Source organism: Aotus nancymaae, unplaced genomic scaffold (assembly GCF_030222135.1).
Source record: "Aotus nancymaae isolate 86718 unplaced genomic scaffold, 86718_ANA_hifiasm-v0.15.2.pri h1tg000076l, whole genome shotgun sequence".
Lineage (NCBI taxonomy): Eukaryota > Metazoa > Chordata > Mammalia > Primates > Aotidae > Aotus > Aotus nancymaae.
Genome location: NW_026988491.1, coordinates 6,343,628 through 6,364,415, shown reverse-complemented (window position 1 = coordinate 6,364,415; position 20,788 = coordinate 6,343,628). Strand labels below are relative to the sequence as shown.

The following is a 20,788-nucleotide window of genomic DNA, read 5'->3' as shown; positions in this document are numbered from 1 at the left end:
GAGATCGAGACCATCCTGGACAACATGGTGAAACCCTGTCTCTAATAAAAAATATATAAAAATTAGCTGGGCATGGTGGTGTGCACCTGTAGTCCTAGCTACTCGGGAGGCTAAGGCAGGAGAATCGCTTAAACCCAGGAGGCGTATGTTGCAGTGAGCTGAGATTGCGCCACTGTACTCCAGTCTGGCGATAGAGCGAGACTCTGTCTCAAAAAAAAAAAATTCTGGGCCAGGCACGGTGGCTCATGCCTGTAATCCCAGCACTCTGGGAGGCTAAGGAGGGCGATCACTTGAGCTCAGGAGTTTAAGATCAGCCTGGTCCTGGGCAACATGGTGAGACCCCGACTCCATATCCATAGACACATGTGCGTGCACGCGTGCACACACACACACGCTGCACTAGCTGGGCATGGCTGCACACACCTGTGTTCCCATCTACTTGGGAGGCTGAGGTGGGAGGATCATTTACACCTGTAAGGTCAAGACTACAGTGAGCCAGGATGGTGCCACTGCATTCCAGACTGGGCAGCAGAGTGAGATCCTTACCCTAAAAAATAACTTTAAAAAAATACTGGAGCAAGTATAGAATATGCTATAACCTTTTAAATCTGGGTGAGCGTGGTGAGTACTTGGCTATCTGCTAATATTTTTATAAGTGTTTTATATTTTATGTGTTTCTATGTTTGAAATACCAAATTAAATTTTAAATTTTAAATTAAAATTAAAACTTTACATATTTCATGATATCTTATCCGCTTAGTGCATAGAGACGCTGTGTAGATTAAGACTGTAATTCTTGGTATGGTACTTACTGAACACAAAGCATCATCATCATCATTCTGAGACAAGGTCTTGCTGGGTTGCCCATGTTGGAGTATAGAAGAGGCACAATCATAGCTCACTGCAACCTCAACTTCCCGGGCTCAGGGGATTATCCCACCTCTGCCTCCAGAGCAGCCAGGACTACAGGAACTCACCACCATGCCCAGCTAGTTTTCTGTATTTTTTTTGGTAGAGACAGGGTTTCGCCATGTTACACAGGCTGGTCTCAAACTCCTGGGTTCAAGCAATCTGCCTACCTCGGCCTCCCAAAGTGCTAGGGTTACAGGTGTGGCATTATTACTTATAATCTAAACAATGAAATCCAGGTCATACTTAGAGCCCCATATAGTTTTTCATCGGTATCAACATTACCCTAATTACTCGCAGTTTTCATTGGATTTGACTCTGAATGACTTTTAGCTGTTTAAATATGCTAAATCCAACCTCAAACCATAAAAGCCTCCTATCGTAAAAAATATTTAATTAGAGCCAGGCATGGTGGCACATGCCAGTTGTATCAGCTACTTGGAGACTTGAGGGAAAGATCACTTGAGTACAGGAGGCCAGCCTTGGCAATATGGTGAGAACTCATCTCTTAAAAAAAATTAATCAAATATGTTGTTGCATGCTTTGAAGATAACTGTAAAAAGAAAATTTGGGGGCCAGGCACAATGGCTCATGCCTGTAATCCCAGCACTTTGGGAGGCTGGAGGGGGCAGGAGAATCACTTGAGGTCAGGAGTTCGAGACCAGCCTGGCCAACATGGCAAAACCCCATCTCTACTAGAAATACAAAATTAGCAGGGGGTGGCGGCAGGTGCCTGTAATCCCAATTACTTGAGAGTCTGAGACAGGAGAATCACTGCATCCTGGGAGTCAGAGGTTGCAGTGAACTGAGATTGTACCACTGCACTCTAGCCTAGGCGACACAGCTAGACTGTCTCAAAACAAAAAAACAGGTCCTTTGGCAGGGGTGCCGGAAACCCTGTGGGCCTGCACGGAGTTCTCCCTTTTCTATCCACCATCGCGGTGAAACTGCCACCAAAATGCAGATTTTCATGAAAACCCTTAGGGGGACGACCATCACCCTTGAGGTCGAACCCTCAGATAAGATAGAAAATGTAAAGGCCACGATCCAGGATAAGGAAGGAATTCCTCCTGATCAGCAAAGACTGATCTTTGCTGGCAAGAAACTGGAAGATGGACGTACTTTGTCTGACTACAATGTTCAAAAGGAGTCTACTCTTCATCTTGTGTTGAGACTTCATGATGGTGCTAAGAAAAGGAAGAAGTCTTACACCACTCCCAAGAAGAATAAGCACAAGAGAAAGAAGGTTAAGCTGGCTGTCCTGAAATACTATAAGGTGGATGAGAATGGCAAAATTAGTCGCCTTGGTTGAAAGTGCCCTTCTGATGAATATGGTGCTGGAGTGTTTATGGCAAGCCACTTTGACAGACATTATTGTGGCAAATGTTGTCTGACTTACTGCTTCAACAAACCAGAAGACAAGTAACTGTATGAGTTAATAAAAGACAAAAACTTACAACAACCACAAAAAACAGCAAACAAACAAAAAAAAGGAATTCTAAACAGTAGCATCAGTAGAATAATTTTAGAGCCTCTCCAAGTGGCTTTTAGAAAGGGAAGAACACTAGCACAGTTGTCCATCAATGACAGAAAATCAGTCTCATTATGTTTAATTTCCCTATATTCACAGTCACTCTGTAAGTTTAGTCAGTCTCCCTGAGTTTATAGCATTTTCCCATTTATCAGTTCCATCTCCCTCCTGAGGTTACAAGTCTATTCAGCACAATACTGCATGGTGATTAAGATGATGATGCAGTTTTCTAGCTGCTTAGGTTAAAACCTGGCTCTAAGCGTCACTATACCTATGACCCCGGTTCAAGTTATTTAACCTTCCTGGTTTCCTTAACAATAATATGAGATTTTTTTTTCTTTCTTTTTTTTTTTTTGAGATGGAGTCTCACTCCGTCGCCCAGGCTGGAGTGCAGTGGCGCAATCTCGGCTCACTGCAACCTCTGCTTCCCGGGTTTTCAAGCAATTCTTCTGCCTCAGCCTCCCAAGTAGCTGGGACTTCAGGCACGCACCACCATGCTGGCTAATTTTTGTATTTTTGGTAGAGACAGGGTTTCACCATGTTGGTCAGGCTAGTCTCGAACTCCTGACCTCATGATGTACCTGCCTTGGCCTCACAAAGTGCTGGGATTACAGGCATAAGCCAACGCACCCGGCCAATATGGAATTTTTAAAAAAGCACTTAGTCCAGCACCTAAGACCACAAGTAAGATCACAATAAAAGCTACTTCTTCTTTTTTTTTTTGAGACAGGGTCCCACTGTCACCCAGGCTGAATAAAAGCTACTTCTGTTGCTGCTATTATTGGTATTTTTATTATTATTGGCAAGAACTGTGTCTCTGATTTCTTTGCTATTGTTTCAGAAGACCTTACAAGTTCAGAGGTCAGCAAACTTTTTCTAAAGGGTCAGAAAACAAATAGTTTAGTCTTTGTAGGCCATAAGATCCCTGTTGCAACTACTTTACTCTGCCCTTGTAATCTGAAAGCAGCCACAGACTATACATAAACGAATGGTTGTAGCAGCATCCCAGTAAAACTTTATTTACAAAAACAGAAAGCAGGCCAAATTTGGCCTGTGAGCCAGATCCCTGATCTAGATGTCTGTATACGCTATTTGCAAGTGATCTACACGTATTTACATGGACTATGCAATTTTTTGTTAGAAGAAGAAGATACGATTCCTACATTTGGAAACAGGCACTAATTTTTTTTCCTCTTCCCTGTTCTATTTCCTATAACTTACTTGGCAGCTCTGTAAGTACCCAGCAGATACAAAAACATGACAAGAATTCAGAGAATATGTCAAAGGATAAGAAAATTTTAGAACAGGCTTTAGTCCTTGATGATTGACAAAAAAAGCCAGTGGCTTGCCTAAAAGAATATTCTAAGGCAATCAAAACTATAAGGAAAAAGAAGCCAAGTTTTCTTCTCAGTCTTAGTTTCTTTTCTGCCTCAATTATTTTCTGATTTGCTGTAGGTAAACAGTAATGAAGAAATCAGAGTATATTGCTGTTTCTCTAAACATGTTTATAACTGATTCATAAATCCCTCTCCAGTTCCACAGAAGCACTCTGGAAGTCACTGCTAATCTAGGCTCATCTAGGACAAGCCTTTACTTTATTCCTAACAGCAGCCTCCCTCTGGAAGAGCCCAGCCTTCCAGATTACCTCTGCCCCAACAGCCTCTCAGGCCCTGAGCTGCAGGGAAGGCCCAGCACTGCCCTCTGTGGGTGAGAGATGTGACAACATGGACAGAGAACACCAAAACCCACGCCTGTGGGACTCACCTGCAGCTGGAGGCTCAGGGACCTGTGCTTCACAGCAGAGGCATGGAGGGCACGGCTCACACGGACCTGTCCTAGTCGCTGCCTCCACACGCTCCACCATACCCTGTGAAAGAGCAAGTCAAAGATGGAACCCATCAGAAGAAAGCCACTCAGAAAAGAGGAGCAGTTAGGGTGGGGCCTCAGACCCTCAGCTGTGGTCCTCTCTCTCATAGTACCACCTGTAGATTCACTGCTGGGGGAAAAAAGAAAACAACTGAGAAAAAGTCCTAGAGCTGCCAATTAATGCTTGGAAACTTATGGTTCCCAAGGTCAATCCGGCTTTAGACACCACAGACATGCTCTGTTCGGCCTACACAGTCTGGTTTGTTAAAAAAATATGTTATGGTCTTATCAGACGTGGCCAGGGAAAAACAACAACAACAACAACAACAACAACAACAAAAACAGACATAGAAAAAAAATATATTATGGGCCAGGTGCAGTGGCTCACGCCTGTAATCACTGCACTTTGGGAGGCCAAGGTGGGCAACTGGCTGAGCTCAGGAGTTTGAAACCAGTGGGCAACATGGTGAAACCCCGTATCTACTAAAAGAACACACACACACACAAAATTAGCCAGGCACGGCAGAGTGTGCACCATGTAGTCCCAGCTACTTAGGAGGCTAAGGTGGAAGAATCGCTTAAACCTGTCAAGGTTGCAGTGAGCTGAGATCACACCACGGCACTCCAGCCTGGGCGACAGAGCAAGACTCCATCTCAAAAAAACAAACAAACAAAAAAAGAGTTATTATCAACATTTGAAAATCAGGAGATTTCACAAAATAATCTGTATAAAGTGGCTTTTAGATTTCTAGTCCTGCTGTATCCTTTTCCTTCTTAGCTTCCTGGTCAGACTTTCATTTCAGTCTTGGTTTCTTTTCTACTAATTTTCGAATTTGTTCTAGGAAAATAGTCATGGGGAAATAAGAGTTTCCAACCTGTGCTTTACAGAAACACTCCTTTGCTTGGTCACTCTAACCCAGAAAGATTTCTATTAAACCATGCTCACCTGCAGCACTCACTGCAAAACCTCAAGCTATCTTACATTATCACTTATCTTCTTTTTTTTTTTTTTTTAACATCACTCCTATGCAGTAGAATCACTTATCTTCTTATGCATTTAGGGAATCACACATTTCCTGAATATAGTCCCAGCACCAATACAGTACCAGGAATGTTTTGTTTATTAATTTTTTTAGGTATATAAACTATTTAATAAACAGACAAGGCCTACAGACTTATTTCTTCTTAGACACACCCATAGTACGCTGCAGTGGCCAGTGGTCTTGAACACGAAAGCCCCAGAAGTGGCACAGCCCTCTATGGGCCCAAATCTTCAGTCGCTGCAGGTCTGCATGGAGCTTGTTGTCCAGACCATTGGCTAGGACCTGGCTATATTTTCCATCCTTTACACGCTTCTGTCTGTTCAAGAACCAGTCTGGGATCTTGTACTGGCATGAATTCTGCATAATGGTGATCACACATTCCATCTCATCCTCAGTGAGTTCTCTTGCCCTTTTGGTGAGGTCAATGTCTGCTTTCCTCAACACCACATGAGTATATTGTCAACCACACCCTTAATGGCAGTGATGGCAAAGGCTATTTTCTGTTGCCCATTGATATTGGTGTTGAATAGAATACTTGCAAAATATGCTGGAACTTTTCAGGGATTACTAGAGACATGGGAGCAGCACAAGTGGCAGTGTGCAGGCCTCCTGTGGAAGCCATTTTTTCTTTGAGACAGAGTCTCACTCTGTTGCCCAGGCTGCACTTCAGTGGCACAATCTCAGCTCACTGCAACCTCTGCCTCCCTGGTTCAAGCAGCTCTCATGCCTCAGCCTCCCGAGTAGTTGGGATTACAGGTGTGCACCACCACACCTGGCTAACTTTTCTATTTTTTTAGTAGAGATGGATTTCACTAAGATAAAGTTGAGACTTTGTCTCAAATAAATGTACATTGAAAAAATGAATTATTTATATAAAAATATCACTCAGACTCAAGTAAAATTGCATACTAATTAGGCATTTTGAGATACTTGCTAAATACATTTTAAGTAACAATTTTAATTAATTTTTTTATTTTTATTTTTTTTGAGACAGAGTCTCACTCTGTCACCCAGGCTGGAGGGCGGTAGCACGATCTCTGCTGACTGCAACCTCCACCTCCCAGGTTCAAGTAATTCTCTGCCTCAGACTCCTAAGTATCTGGGATTACAGGCACCCGCCACCACACCCAGCTAATTTTTTGTATTTTTAGTAGAGATGGGGTTTCACCATCTAGGCCAGGCTGGTCTTGAACTCCTGACCTTGTGATCCACCCACCTTGGCCTCCCAAAGTGCTGGGATTACAGGTGTGAGCCACTGCACCTGGCCTAATTATTTATTTTAAAAAATTGTTTTGTGTATAGAGACAGGGACTTGGCTTTGTTGCCCAGGCTGGTCTCAAACTCCTGGCCTCAAGCAATCCTCCCACCTTAGGTCCCAAAAGTTTTAGGATTACAGGTTTGAGCTAATGTACTCTGTCTATTTTATTTCTACTTAAATAACTTCTTTATATCCACTGCTGTTCTGGACACTGTTAAGTACTTCACAGATATTCCTTTATTTCTTCCTGATGACAGGCCTACAACTATGGTGTAACTATTTTACAGATGAAAAAATAAGAGTTGAAGAGATGAAATGACCCAATAATACAGGTTGGAAGAGGGATTAAAACCCAAGTCAGCACAGCTGCAAAGCCTCTGCTATTATCCATACTTTGTTCAATACCCAACGCTTTCAGACAGGAAGTGAGCTCTTAATACCTACCATTCAGGACACCAGTGGACCACTACAGACAACATACAGCGCAATCTGTCCCATTATAATGCAGCTCACTGTTACACATCTGGTTATAAAAATGGACTAACTCATGTTCCTCAGTATGTCTACAATGCTGATGAGCTGCAATGCAGAACAGCAGTTAAGAGCATGGGTGGGTGAGCCTAGTTTTGCCAATTACAACCTGTATGTGCTAGGCAGGTTACTCAACCTCTCTGAGCCTTATTGTACATCTTAATCTTAAATTATAAGTACAATCATGGTACTTATAATTTACAGTGAGGGTTAAAGAAGATACTTTATGAAATTAACACACGCACACACAAACAATATAGGGTTTAGAACATAGCACTCAATTAGTGTTAATTATAATTATGTAAAAATCTGATCTTATAGTTGAACAAGTTATCAATAAATCTTTATTAGGCATCAACTATGTTCAAAACATTGTTTCAAGGTGGGAGCAGGGCATGGTGGCTCATGCCTATGATCCTAGCACTCTGGGAGGCTGAGGTGGGCAGATCGCTTGAGCCCACAAATTCAAGAGCAGCCTGGGAAACATGGTAAAACCCCGCCTCTACAAAACAAATGAAAAAGAGAAATTAGCTGGGCATAGTGGTGCATGCCTGTAGTCCCAGCTACTCGAGAGGCTGAGGCAGAAGGACTGTTTGAGCTTGGGAGGTGGAAGTTGCAGTGAGCTGTGATTGTGCCACTGCACTCCAGCCTGGGTGAGAGAGAAAGACCCTATCTCAAAAAAAAAAAAAAATCAAAAACAAACCATTGTTTTAAGGTGGGTTTTTATGCTGCTTTCCAGCACCATAAAGCTGATGAGGTAAAATGATGGTTGCTAATTTGTAGGACAGTTGAGGAGACTCACCATAAGATACTCCGTTGCCTAAACTCCAGAGCCGTAGTCTGCATCTGAAGTTTGGTCCTACGAAAAACCACGTAGATCAACCAAGACTTCCAGGCTTGTCGCATCTTTTGCTTTGCATCTAGATTCACCAAAGAGATTTTCAAAAGGCATGGGAAGAGATGGATTACTCCGGGTTATGATAAAAGCTCAAGGGCTTTCTTTCCTTTGAATATCTAAATCCCTCCAACCTCCAAGTGCCCCCTGCTGAAAAAGCTGTGAAGCACTACACAATTAATTAGGGTGCAAGAACACGTGAAGACTTTGAGCAAATAATGACTTTTACAAACCATTTAAAGAAAAATCAACATACTGAACTGCTCAAAAACACTTTGCTTTAAAAGCATTTATTTTTTCTTCTTTGTCTTGAACACATTTAATAGCTGTTGTTCTAATAAAGAGCTTTTTTTTTTTTTTTTTTGAGACGGAGTTTCGCTCTTGTTACCCAGGCTGGAGTGCAATGGCGCGATCTCGGCTCACCACAACCTCCGCCTCCTGGGTTCAGGCAATTCTCCTGCCTCAGCCTCCTGAGTAGCTGGGATTACAGGCACGCACCACCATGCCCAGCTAATTTTTTGTACTTTTAGTAGAGACAGGGTTTCACCATGTTGACCGGGATGGTCTCGATCTCTTGTCCTCGTGATCCACCCGCCTCGGCCTCCCAAAGTGCTGGGATTACAGGTGTGAGCCACCGCACCCGGCCTAAAGAGCTTATTTTTATAGATATACTCTGCAATTTTTAGATGAAATGACGTGAACAAACAGGCAGAAAAGAAGTGGAGAGATGGATCTCACAATAATGGCATGAGTGGATAATCAAAGCTGGGTAATGGATACACGGAGGTTCATTATTCTATTAAACATCTTTCAGGCTGGGCGTGGTGGTTCACACCTGTAATCCCAACACTCTGGGAGGCTGAGACTGGAGGATCACCTGAGGTCAGGAGAGACCAGCCTGACCAACCTGGTGAAACCTGTGTCTACTAAAAGTACAAAAATTAGCCGGGTGTGATGGTGTGTGCCTGTAGTCTCAGCTACTCAGGAGAATCGCTCAAACCCGGGAGGCGGAGGTTGCAGTGAGCCGAGATTGTGCCATTGCACTCCAGCCTGAGCAACACAGTGAGACTCTGTCTCAAAAAAAAAAAAAAAAAAGATACCTTTCAATTTTTGTACATATTTAAAGCTTTCCACATTACAAAGTTAAAGAAGAAACCACGATATAAAACTTGCTGTTTGAAACAATAATTGTAAAACAGAATAAGCAAGATAAAGGGAAAGAATATATATGTTGAGGAAACAATAAAAATGCCTCGTAATCATCCTAGAGAAAAGATAATTTACTAGATATGGAAGATGCAAAGGCACACAGGTCTCTCCTTGTTGTAAATTATATTTTCATTATGAAAGTCACTACTAATGAAGTAAATTTCTTATCTTTTTAGAAGACAAAGGAGAAAATAAAATTATATAAATCATTTTTAGGATAACCTCCAAGATGTAGTCAATAGGACTATAACTATACTTCATATTTCACAGTTGTTGACAAATCAAAATATGAAAGAGAATTTAACATGTATCTTGCTTGGTTTCACCCTGGACATCGGGAATTAGCACACTTCAGGTAATGAGGACTAGTGTGGTGCTGTGGTTTAGAATTTGGGAGATCCTGAGTAAGGCGAGCCAGACTTACTGGCTCTTTCACTTATTACATAAGTAATCTCATACAAGTTCCTCATCTGTAAAATGGTGCCTCTCTCAGAGTTATGTTTGGAAAGTGTATATGAGATTATGTATCTATGAAAAATTTCTAAAATAAACACTATATGCTCTTTCCAGAATATGGAACACAGGAATCTCATTAACTGTCTCTGCTGTGATTCTGATGCATATGACAATTTGAGACCCATGCTTCCTAAAGGCTTCCTTAAGGCTTAAAAGTACTTGCAAACTTTTTATTTAACAGTGCAAGAGTGAATGGACACTCCCTGAGGTCTACGGACATGGCCTGATATAACTAGTTATATGTCAGAAATAACTCTTGCCTCTTGAGTAGCTGGGACTGCAGGCATGCACCACCACAACTGGTTAATTTTCGTATTTTTTTTTTTAGAGATGAGGTTTTTGCCATGTTGCCTGGGCTGGTCTTGAACTCTTGGCCTCACGTAATCCTCCCAACTTGGCCTCCCAAAGTGCTGGGATTACAGGTGTGAGCCACTGTGCCTGGACAACTCTTTTTATCTTAAACCTCCAAATGACTTTTTCCTTCTATTCTATAGTACCCAGCTAGATTCACTGTAACTATAATTAAAATGAGACAGCAGAATGTACATTTTTCAAGTAAATACAGAACATTTACAAGATAGAGCCAAGCTATTTGGGGCCACAAAACAAATCTTAACAAAATTCAAGGAACTGAAATGATACTAAGTCTTGTTCTCTAACCATAATGGAATAAACTAGAAATCCTTAATAGAAAGATATTGGGAAAATCCCAAATATTACAAAACTAAACACACTTCTAAGTAATCTATGAGGCAAAGAGGAGATCTCAGGGAAAATCAGAAAATAAATTTTTTACTGAATGGAAACAGAAATATAACTTATTAAAATTTCTGTAATGTAGTTAGTGTTTAAGGGAACTTTATAGCAGTAAACATCTCTACTAAAAATACAAAAAAAAATAAGCTGGGCGTGGTGGCAGGCACCTATAATTCCAGCTACTCGGGAGGCTGGTGCAGGAAAATCACCTGAATCTGGGAGAGAGAGGTTGCAGTGAATCGAGTTTGCACCACTCTGCATTCCATCCTGAGTGACAGAGCGAGACTCTATCTGAAAAAGAAAAAAAGAAAAGCCTGGCTATGGTGGCTCACGCCTGTAATCCCAGCACTTTGGGAGGCCAAGGCAGGCAGATCATGAGGTCAGAAAATTAAGATCATCCTGGGATAAACCTCTAGCCAGACTAAGCAAGAATAAAAGACCAAAGACATAAATTACCAACGGTCAAGGAATGAAAGGGGGCGACAGCTACAGAATCTGAAGACATCAAATCATAATTATGAAATATTTGGCCAGGCATGGTGGCTCATGAAACCCTGTCTCTACTAAAACTACAAAAATTAGCCAGGCATGGTGGCAAGCGCCTGTAATCCCAATTACTTGGGAGGCTGAAGCAGGAGAATCACTTGAACTAGGGAGGGAGAAGTTGCAGTGAGCCGAGACTGTGCCATTGCACTCCAGCCTGGGCAACAAGAGTGAAACTCTGTCTCCAAAAAAAAAAAAAGAAATACTCTATGCCTATAAATTTGACAACATATTTGAAATGGGCCAATTCCTTGAAAGGTACAAACTACCAGGCCTGGCATGGTGGCTTACGCCTGTAATCCCAGCACTTTGGGAGGCCAAGGCGGGCAGATCACAAAGTCAGGAGTTCAAGACTAGCCTGGCCAACATGGTGAAACCCCATCTGTACTAAAACTAAAAAAAATTAGCTGGGCATGGTGGCGTGCACCTGTAATCCCAGGTACTCAGGAGGCTGAGGCAGGAGAATTGCTCGAACCCAGGAGGCAGAGGTTGCAGTGAGCTGAGATCGTGCCACTGCACTCCAGCCTGGGCATCAGAGTGAGACTCTGTCTTATAAGAAAAAAGAAAAAGAAACAAACTTCCAAAACTCATTCAAGAATGAGTGTAGTGGCTCATGCCTGTAATTCCAGCACTCTGGGAGGCCAAGTGGCAGGATCACTTGAGGCTAGGAGTTTGAAACCAGCCTGGGCAACAAAGCAAGACCCTGGCTCTAAAAAAAATAGTATTATCCACATGTGGTGGCACATGACTGTAGTCCCAGCTATTCAGGAGGTTGAGGCAGGAGGATCACCTAAGCTCAGCAGTTAGATGGAGGCTATGGTAAACTATGATTGCACCACTGCACTGCAGCCTAGGCAACAAAGCGAGACCTCATCTTAAAAAAAAAAGTGGAAAGAATAAATAACCTAAATAGTTTTGATCTATTAAAAACTTGAATTCAAAGTTAAAAACCCTCCAACAAAGAAAATTCCAGGCCTAGACTAGAATTGCCCTGGAGAATTTTACTAACCACTCAAGGAAGAAATAATACCAATTCTACAAATTTGTTTTAGAAAATAGAAGAGGGTGAAATACTTCCCAACTCATTCTGAGGCCAGTATTAACTGAACCAAAACCAGACAAAGATATGACAATAAAAAAAAAACTATAGACCAATATCGCTCATGCATATAGATGCAACCCCACCCACCCAATAAAATATTAGTAAATTGAACCCACCAATATATAAAGAGTGGCATTAATCTCTGGAACATGGCTGGGTATGGTGGCTCATGCCTGTAATCCCATCACTTTAGTAGGCTGAGGTGAGTGGACTGCTTGAGCCCAGGAGTTTGAGACCAGCCTGGGCAACAGTACAAAATCCCATCACTATAAAAAAAAAAAATACAAAAGAAAATTAGCTGGTCATGGTATCATGCAGCTGTGGTCCCAGCTACTTAGGAGGATGAGGTGGGAGGATTGCCTAAGCCAGGTAGGTCGCAGCTGCAGTGAGCTGTGATTGCACCACTGCATTCCAACCTGGGCAACAGAACAAGACCCTATCTTAAAAAAAAGTCTGAGAATGTGAAGCTGATTCAAAATTTGAATATCAGCTGGGCATGGTGGCACATTCCTATAGTCCCAGCTACTCAGGAGGCTGAGGCAGGAGGATCATGTAAGGTCAAGAGTTCAAGATCAGCCTGGGCCAAACAGTAAGACACCATCACAAAAGAAAAAAAAGTTGAAAATCATTCTATATAATTAACCTTAATAAAAGACTAAAAAAGAGGCCGGGCGCAGTGGCTCATACCTGCAATCCCAGCACTTTGGGAGGCTGAGGTAGGCAGATGACCTGAGGTTGGGAGTTCGAGACCAGCCTGACCAACATGGAGAAACCCCATCTCTACTAAAAATACAAAATTAGCCAGGCATAGTGATGCATGGCTGTAGTCCAAGCTACTCAGGAGTCTGAGGCAGGAAAATCACTTGAAGCTGGGAGGCAGAAGTTGTGGTAAGCCAAGATTGCACCACTGCACTCCAGCCTGGGCAACAAGAGCAAAATTCCATCTCAAAAACAAAAACAAAAATACTAAAAAAGAAATAATCTCACAATCATCTCAAAAGATACAGAAAAACAGAAAAAAATTCAATATCCATTAATGATTAAAATGCTCAGAAAACTAGGAATAGAATTTCCTTAACCTGACTGATGAAGGACATGTATAAAAAGCATACCACTAACATCATATTTAATGATTAAAAGTTGAATGCTTTTCCCTTAAGACCAGGAAAAAAGCAAGGATGGGTCCACTGTTACCACTCCTATTCAGTATTATACGGAAGCCCTAGCCGGTACAATAAAAAAATAAAAAGAACTTGAAGAGGAAGGAATAATAAGAAAATTATTCACAGACAATTTGACTGTCTACATAGAAAACCCCATGGAATTTACAAAAAAGCTGTTAGATAATAAATGAACTTCAAGTTTACAGGATATACAAGATCCATATGTAAAACTACAGAGTGTTTAGAAGAAAACATAAGAGGAAATCTTTGTGACCTTGGGTTAAGGCAAAGTTCTTAGAGATGACATCTAAGAGATATCAAAAAATATAATCCAGCTGGGCACAGTGGCTCATGACTATAATCCCAGGGCTTTAGGAAGTCAAAGTAGGAAAACTGCTTGAGGCCAGGAGTTTGAGACCAGCCTGAGGAACAAAGCAAGACCCCCATTTCTTTTTTTTGTTTGTTTTGTTTTTTTAACTTTTCATCCATGCTTTAAGGACGTTTGACAAGACCCCCATTTCTACAAAAAATAAAAAAACTTAGCTAGGCATGGTGGGGCATGCCTATAGTCCCAGCTACTTGGGAGCTAAGGTCAAAGTCCAAGAGTTCCAGGTTGCAGTGAGCTATCATCACACCACTGCACTTCAACCTGGGCAACAGTAGGACTCTCTCTCTCAAAAAAAGCCCATAACCCATAAAAATAAAAAAAGAATAGATTGGACTTCATCAAAACTAAAAACCTTTCCTCTCCAAAAGATACTGTTAAGAAAATGAAAAGACAAGTCATAGACTGGGAGAAAATATATGCAAATCATGCTTTGACAAATGCTTGTAACAGAATACATATATAAAAAAAAAAACTAGGCCAGGCTTGGGGTTCATGCCTGGAGTCCAGCACGTTGGGAGGCCAAGGCAGAGTGGATTACCTAAGGTCAGGAGTTCCAGACCAGCCTAGGCAGCATGGTGAAAACAAAAAAAAAATACAAAAATTAGCTAGGTATGGCAGCGCACCATGTAGTCCCAGCTACTCAGGAGGCTAAGGTGGAAGAATCACTTAAACCTGGAAGGTGGAGGTTACAGTGAGCCAAGATTGCACCACTGCACTTAAGCCTGGGCAACAGAGCAAGACTCCATATCAAAAAAAAAAAACCCAAATCAAACAAACCAACAAAAACTTTCAAATCTCAACAAGAACACAACCCAATTTAAAAGGACAGAAGATCATGAACAGACACTTCACCAAAAACAGATATAAATAGCAAATAAGCACAGGAAAAGATACTCAACATCACTAATTATCAGAGAAATGCATATTAAAACCACAATGAGGTATCATCTTGCACCAGTCAGAATGACTATTATTAAAAAGTTAGGCTGGATATGATGGCTCATGCCTATAATCCTAGCACTTTGGGAGTCTGAGGCAGGAGAATCACTTGAGTCAAGAGGTCCAAGACCAGCTTGGGCAACAGCAAGACTCTATCTCTACAAAATAAAAAGTTAACCAGGCGTGGTAGCATATGCCTATGGTCTCAGCTATTCAGGAGTCTGAGGTGGGAGGATCACTTGAGCCTGGGAGGTCAAGGCTGCAGTGAGCTATGACCAAGCCACTGCACTCCAGCCTGGGTGACACAGCAAGACCCCCTCCCCATCTAAAAAAAAAAAATTAAACAACAGATGTTGGCATGGACGTGGAGAAAGGGAACACTTAATGCACTGGTGGTGGGAATATAAATTAGTTGAACCTCTATGGAAAATAGTATGGGGATTTCTCAAAAAACTAAAAACAGAACTACCATTCAACCCAGCAATCCCCCCTAGGGGGAATCTACCCAATGGAAGATAAATAATTATATTTAAAAGACATCTGCACTCATATATTCACTTCAGCACTATTCTCAACAGCAAAATCATGGAACCAACCTGAGCATCCATCAACAGGTAAAGAAAATATACACCAGAGCTGGGTGTGGTGGCTCATGCTTATAAGCCCAACGCTTTGGGAAGCCAAGGCAGGCAGATCACTTGAGGTCAGGAGTTTGAGACTAGCCTGGCCAACACAGTGAAACCCTGTCTCTACTAAAAATACAAAAATTAGTTGGGCATGGTGGCACATGCATGTAGTCCCAGCTACTTGAGAGGCTGAGGCAGGAGAATCTCTTGAGCACAGGAAGTGGAGGCTGCAGTAAGCCAAGATCATGCCACCACACTCCAGTCTGGGCAACAGAGTGAGACGTCTCAAAAACAAACAAACAAACAAACAAAAATACACACACACACACACACACACACACACACACACACACACACGGAATACTACCCAGCCATAAAAAAGAATGAAATACCATGTTCTCATTTGTAAGTGGGAGCTAAACAGTTGGTACATATGGACATAAAGGTAGAGATAATAGACACTGGGGACTCCAAAAGAGGGGAAGGGAGGGTGGAAGAGGGACAAGGGTTGAAAAATTACCTATCACGTACAATGTTCACATTTGGGTAGTGAATGCTCAAATCTCCACCATTATGCAGTATACCCATATAACAATAATTTTTAAAAACCCACAACTAAATGCCTGTATACACCTATTAGTATGGCCAAAGCAAAAATTTTAATGACAATACAAAGCAGTCAAGAGAATGTAGAGGAAGTAGAACTCTCATGAATTATTGGTGGAAATGCAAAATGATACAGCCACGATGAAAAAGTTTGCCAGTTTCTTACAGAATTAAACTTAAGGCCAGGTGCGGTGGCTTATACCTGTATTGCCAGCACTTTGGGAGACCGAGGCAGGTGGATTGCTTTAGACCAGGAGTTTGAAACCAGCCTGGGCAATATGGCAAAAGCCCGTCTCTACCAAAAATACAAAAAATTAGCTGTATGTGGTAGTGTGTACCAAAGTCTTAGAATTGAACATCAAAAGGAATGAATCCTACTGTATGTAATTAAAAAAATAAACAACAAAACAGTGTAAGTTACTTACCAGTGAAACTGTCCATTTGGTGCAGTTACTAAGAGGCTTTGGTAAGAGCTTCTCAAACTTCAGGAATACAGACAGGGGAAAGACCACTGGGCTGGGGAAGATCAAGGAAAGCTAGACATGTAAATGAGCCTGAAGGAAGAACTACAGGGACAAAGATGGAAAGATAAAGAAGTACACATCCAGTGTGTCAAGGGCAGAGGGTGTAGAGCAGAAGTGATGAAGATCTTGTATGCCACACCAAGCAGGGTTGGAGTGACATGATCTTATCTATGTCTTACCACTCTTGTAGCTATGTGTACAATGAGAAGCAGGAAAAAATTAATGAGGGAGATTAATGAAGAGGTACTTATAACACTCTGGAAAAAAAGATGAGGATTACTCTTAGGCAGTAGCAATGCAAAGATGATTGCAAGTGATGCTCAGAGGGCTATCTTAAAAGATTAGGTAATCGATGACACAAGGCATGAGGAAAGGATGCCATTTCTAAGGAAAAGTCAAAGGAACAGCAGGTCTAAGTGGTAGGAGAGTTGACAGGTTGTACTTGTATCTTGCAGAGTTTGAGGTATCTTTAGGACATTCTCCTGCGAATCCAGTCTTTATTATCATTTTGAAACTCTATGTCTTTTTCCTTAGACTTTCCACATGGGTTTCTGGGTTCAATTCACAGAGAAACCAGATTCTAACAAGAAGCTAAAGTCGCCACTTTAGTATCACTAAGGGACAACTTGGGCAAGCAGATTAAAAAAGAGCACTGCAGCTCTGCTCCAGACTCTCCAGGCAACTTGACATCGCAAGATAGACCGCAGCCCCAGGTGCCATGGGGGAGTCACAGCCAGCGCACTGAGCCAGCAGGCCAGGAACAGCCAGTTCACACAAATTCTGATTAAATGAGCTTTAAGGGCTCAAACCATGCCATATTGAGAAAACCATAGGGATCCAATCCTAAGGTGCCCACTCAGAGATCAAACTTTCTGAAAAATTATGAAAGAGAATCAAACAAATCTTCCTTAGATCTAGAGTTATTCTAGGTCTAAGATTCTACTCTAAGATTATGAAAGAAAATCAAACAAATCTTCCTTAGACCTAGAGTCATTCTATCTCTAAGACAATGTGTTTGTCCTTCCTAAGATCTTCTGCAAAGTAAATCTGGGCATCTTCTTTAGACATGTACTTCTTTTTCTCACCATGAACCTCGGCTCTAATGTACTTGCTCCTCATCGCCTGCTGCTGATGCACGTAGGTCTTCCAGGTCTGGAACATCAGGTTGTACAGGTAATACCTGAGGAGCCAAAAAAGCAAATGGCATTTCTTTAAAACTAAACAACAAGCCAGGCACGATGGCTCATGTCTGTAATCCTAGCACTTTGGGAGGCCGAGGCAGGTGGATCACTCAAGGTCAGGAGTTCAAGACCAGCCTGGCCAATATGGTGAAACCCCACCTCTACTAAAAACGCAAGAATTAAGCCAGGCGCAGTGGCTCACACCTGTAATCCTAGCACTTTGGAAGGCCAAGGTGAGCGGATCACGAGGTCAAAAGATTGAGACCATCCTGGCCAACATGGTGAAATCCTGTCTCTACTAAAAATACAAAAATTAGCCAGGCGTTGTGGTGTGCACCTGTAGTCCCAGCTACTCAAGAGGCTGAGGCAGGAGAATCACTTGAACCCAGGAGGTGGAGGTTGCAGTGAGCCGAGATTGCACCACTGCACTTCAGCCTGGCGACAGAGTGAGACTGCTTCTAAAAAAAAAAAAAAATTAGCTGGGTGTGGTGGCACACACCTGTAATCCCAGCTACTTGGGAGGCTGAGGCAGGAGAATCACTGGAACCCAGGAGGCGAAGGTTGCAGTGAGCCAAGATCACATGTCACTGCACTCCAACCTGGGCAACAGAGCAAGACACTGTCTAACAACAACAACCAAACAACAACAACAATAAAACAACTCCTAACCCAACACACCAAGTCTGTTCTATACACAGAAGAAATTAACAGGGATGCTTCTGATTAGAAAAAAAAAGGCAAGCCATATCTGCACCAAAGCTAAAATTTCATTTCCTACAATCACAATGAACTCTATTTTCCTTGAAGAAGAGTCATTCTCCATACCTTAAAGTGTCACTGAGCAAGAAAAGGCTTGACTTTTCCAAGAGTAAGTTAACTTTCATCATCCAAAAATCCATAATGTTTGGGCCAGGTGCAGTAGCTCACGCCTGTAATCTCAGCACTTTGGGAGGCCGAGGTGGGCGGCTCAACTGGGGTTGGGAGTTCGAGACCAGCCTAGTCAACATGGTGACACCCCATCTCTAATAAAAATATAAAAATTAGCCAGGTGTGGTGGCATGTGCCTATAGTCTCAGTTACTCAGGAGGCTGAGGCAGGAGGGAGGCTGAGAGAGGCAAATTGCTTGGACCTGGGAAGTGGAGGTTGCAGTAAGCCGAGATTGCTCCACTGCACTCCAGCCTGGGTGACAGCAAGACTCTGTTTCAAATTAAAAAAGAAAAAAAAATTCATGATGTTTGGAATGACAGTCTTGTCTTTTTTTTTTTTAGATAGGGTCTCACTCTGTCACCCAGGCTGGAGTACAGTAATGTGAACACAGCTCAATGCAGCCTTGAGCCCTTGGGCTCAGGTGCTCCTCCCACCTTGGCCTCCCAAGTAGCTGGGACTACAGGCACCCACCACCTCACCTGGCTAATTTTTGTATTTTTTTGTAAAGAGGGGATTTTGCCATATTGCCCGGGCTGGTCTCCAACTCCTAGGCTCAAGTGATCCTCTTGCCTCAGCCTCCCAAAGTGCTAGGATTACAGGTTTGAACCACCATGCCTAGCCAACAGTCACATCTTAATTATCTTAACTATCCACACTATAAAAAACATCACTTCTGGCCGGGCGCGGTGGCTCAAGCCTGTAATACCAGCACTTTGGGAGGCTGAGGCGGGTGGATCACGAGGTCAAGAGATCGAGACCATCCTGGTCAACATGGTGAAACCCCGTCTCTACTAATACAAAAAATTAGCTGGGCACGGTGGCGCGTGCCTGTAATCCCAGCTACTCAGGAGGCTGAGGCAGGAGAATTGCCTGAACCCAGGAGGCGGAGGTTGCGGTGAGCCAAGATCGCGCCATTGCACTCCAGCCTGGGTAACAAGAGCGAAACTCCATCTCAAAAAAAAAAAAAAAAAAAAAAAACATCACTTCTTGGCCAGGCGTGGTGGCTCACACTTGTAATCACAGCAATTTAGGAGGCCAAGGCTGTAGGATCAGGAGGTCAGAAGTTTGAGACCAGCCTTGCCAACATGGGAAACCCCATCTCTACTAAAAATCCAAAAAATTAGCTGGGCGTGGTGGCGTGCACCTGTAATCCCAGCTACTCTGGAGGCTGAGGCAGGAGAATTGCCTGAACCCAGGAAGTGAAGGTTGTAATGAGTGCAGATCACGTCATTGTACTCCAGCCAGGGCGACAAAGCAAGACTCTGTCTCAAAAAAAAAAAAAATCACTTCTCTTTTGCACTACATGGTCATTGACACCGTTTCCTTCTTGATACACACACCATACATCTTATGATCTTCATCTCTTCATAGTTTCCTTTAAAAAAAATTTTTTTTTAACCTTCACTTTAAAAAATTTTTTTTTTTTTTTTTTAGGACAGAGTCTCACTCTGTCACCCAGGCTGCAGTGCAGTGGCATGATCTTGGCCCACTACAACCTCTAACTCCTGGTTTCAAGAGATTCTCCTGCCTCAGCCTTGTGAGTGGCTGGGACTATAGGCACAAGCCACCATGCCCAGCTAATTTTTTTTTTTGGAGACAAAGTTTCACCGTGTCTCCCTGGCTAGAGTGCAGTGGTGCAATCTTAGCTCACTGCAATCTCCGTCTTCAGGTTCAAGCAATTCTCCTGTCTCAACCTCCCAAGTAGCTGGGACTACAGACGCATGCTGCCATGCCTGGCAAATTTTTTTTGTATTTTAGTTGAGATGGGGGTCTCACCATGTTGCACAGGCTAGAATTTTTGTATTTTTATTTTATCTTTTATTTGATTGATTGATTGAGACACAGTCTTGCTCTTGTTGCCCAAGCTGGAGTGCAATGGCATGATCTCAGCTCACTGCAACCTCCACCTGCTAGGTTCAATTGATTTTCCTGCCTCAGCCTCCCGAATAGCTAGGGATACAGGCATGCAAACCACCACACCCGGCTAATTTTGTATTTTTAGTAGAGACGGGGTTTCTCCATGTTTATCAGGCTGGTGTCAAACTCCCGACCTCAGGTAATCCACCCACCTCAGCCTCCCAAAGTGCTGGGATTACAGGCATGAGCCACTGCAGCTGGCTCAGGTGGCCCGACCTCAGGTGATCCACCTGCTATCTGCTTATTAGAAGAACTCGGCGTGTCTCTATTTTATCTGAAATAGCCATAAATCAGAACTCTTGCTCCAAAGAACCTGGATAAAGACATCATTTTAAATATACGATCTACAAGAAATGAC

The 20,788-nt window shown here is 42.5% G+C and overlaps 1 protein-coding gene and 1 pseudogene across 2 annotated transcripts in view; one reads left to right on the top strand and one right to left on the bottom strand.

Annotated features, from left to right (window-relative positions):
* The window catches only part of SFI1 (SFI1 centrin binding protein), a 109,929-nt gene that overhangs the window by 51,607 nt on the left and 37,534 nt on the right, over positions 1-20,788 (bottom strand). Inside the window, 3 exon segments of the mRNA XM_021665674.2 lie at positions 4,205-4,307; positions 7,941-8,058; positions 17,491-17,585. Coding sequence (XP_021521349.2) covers positions 4,205-4,307; positions 7,941-8,058; positions 17,491-17,585 — 316 coding nt within the window.
* On the top strand, positions 1,868-2,335 carry LOC105730256 (ubiquitin-ribosomal protein eS31 fusion protein-like; annotated as a pseudogene). Its single transcript, XR_001110444.2, has one exon. The product of XR_001110444.2 is annotated as a ubiquitin-ribosomal protein eS31 fusion protein-like (transcript).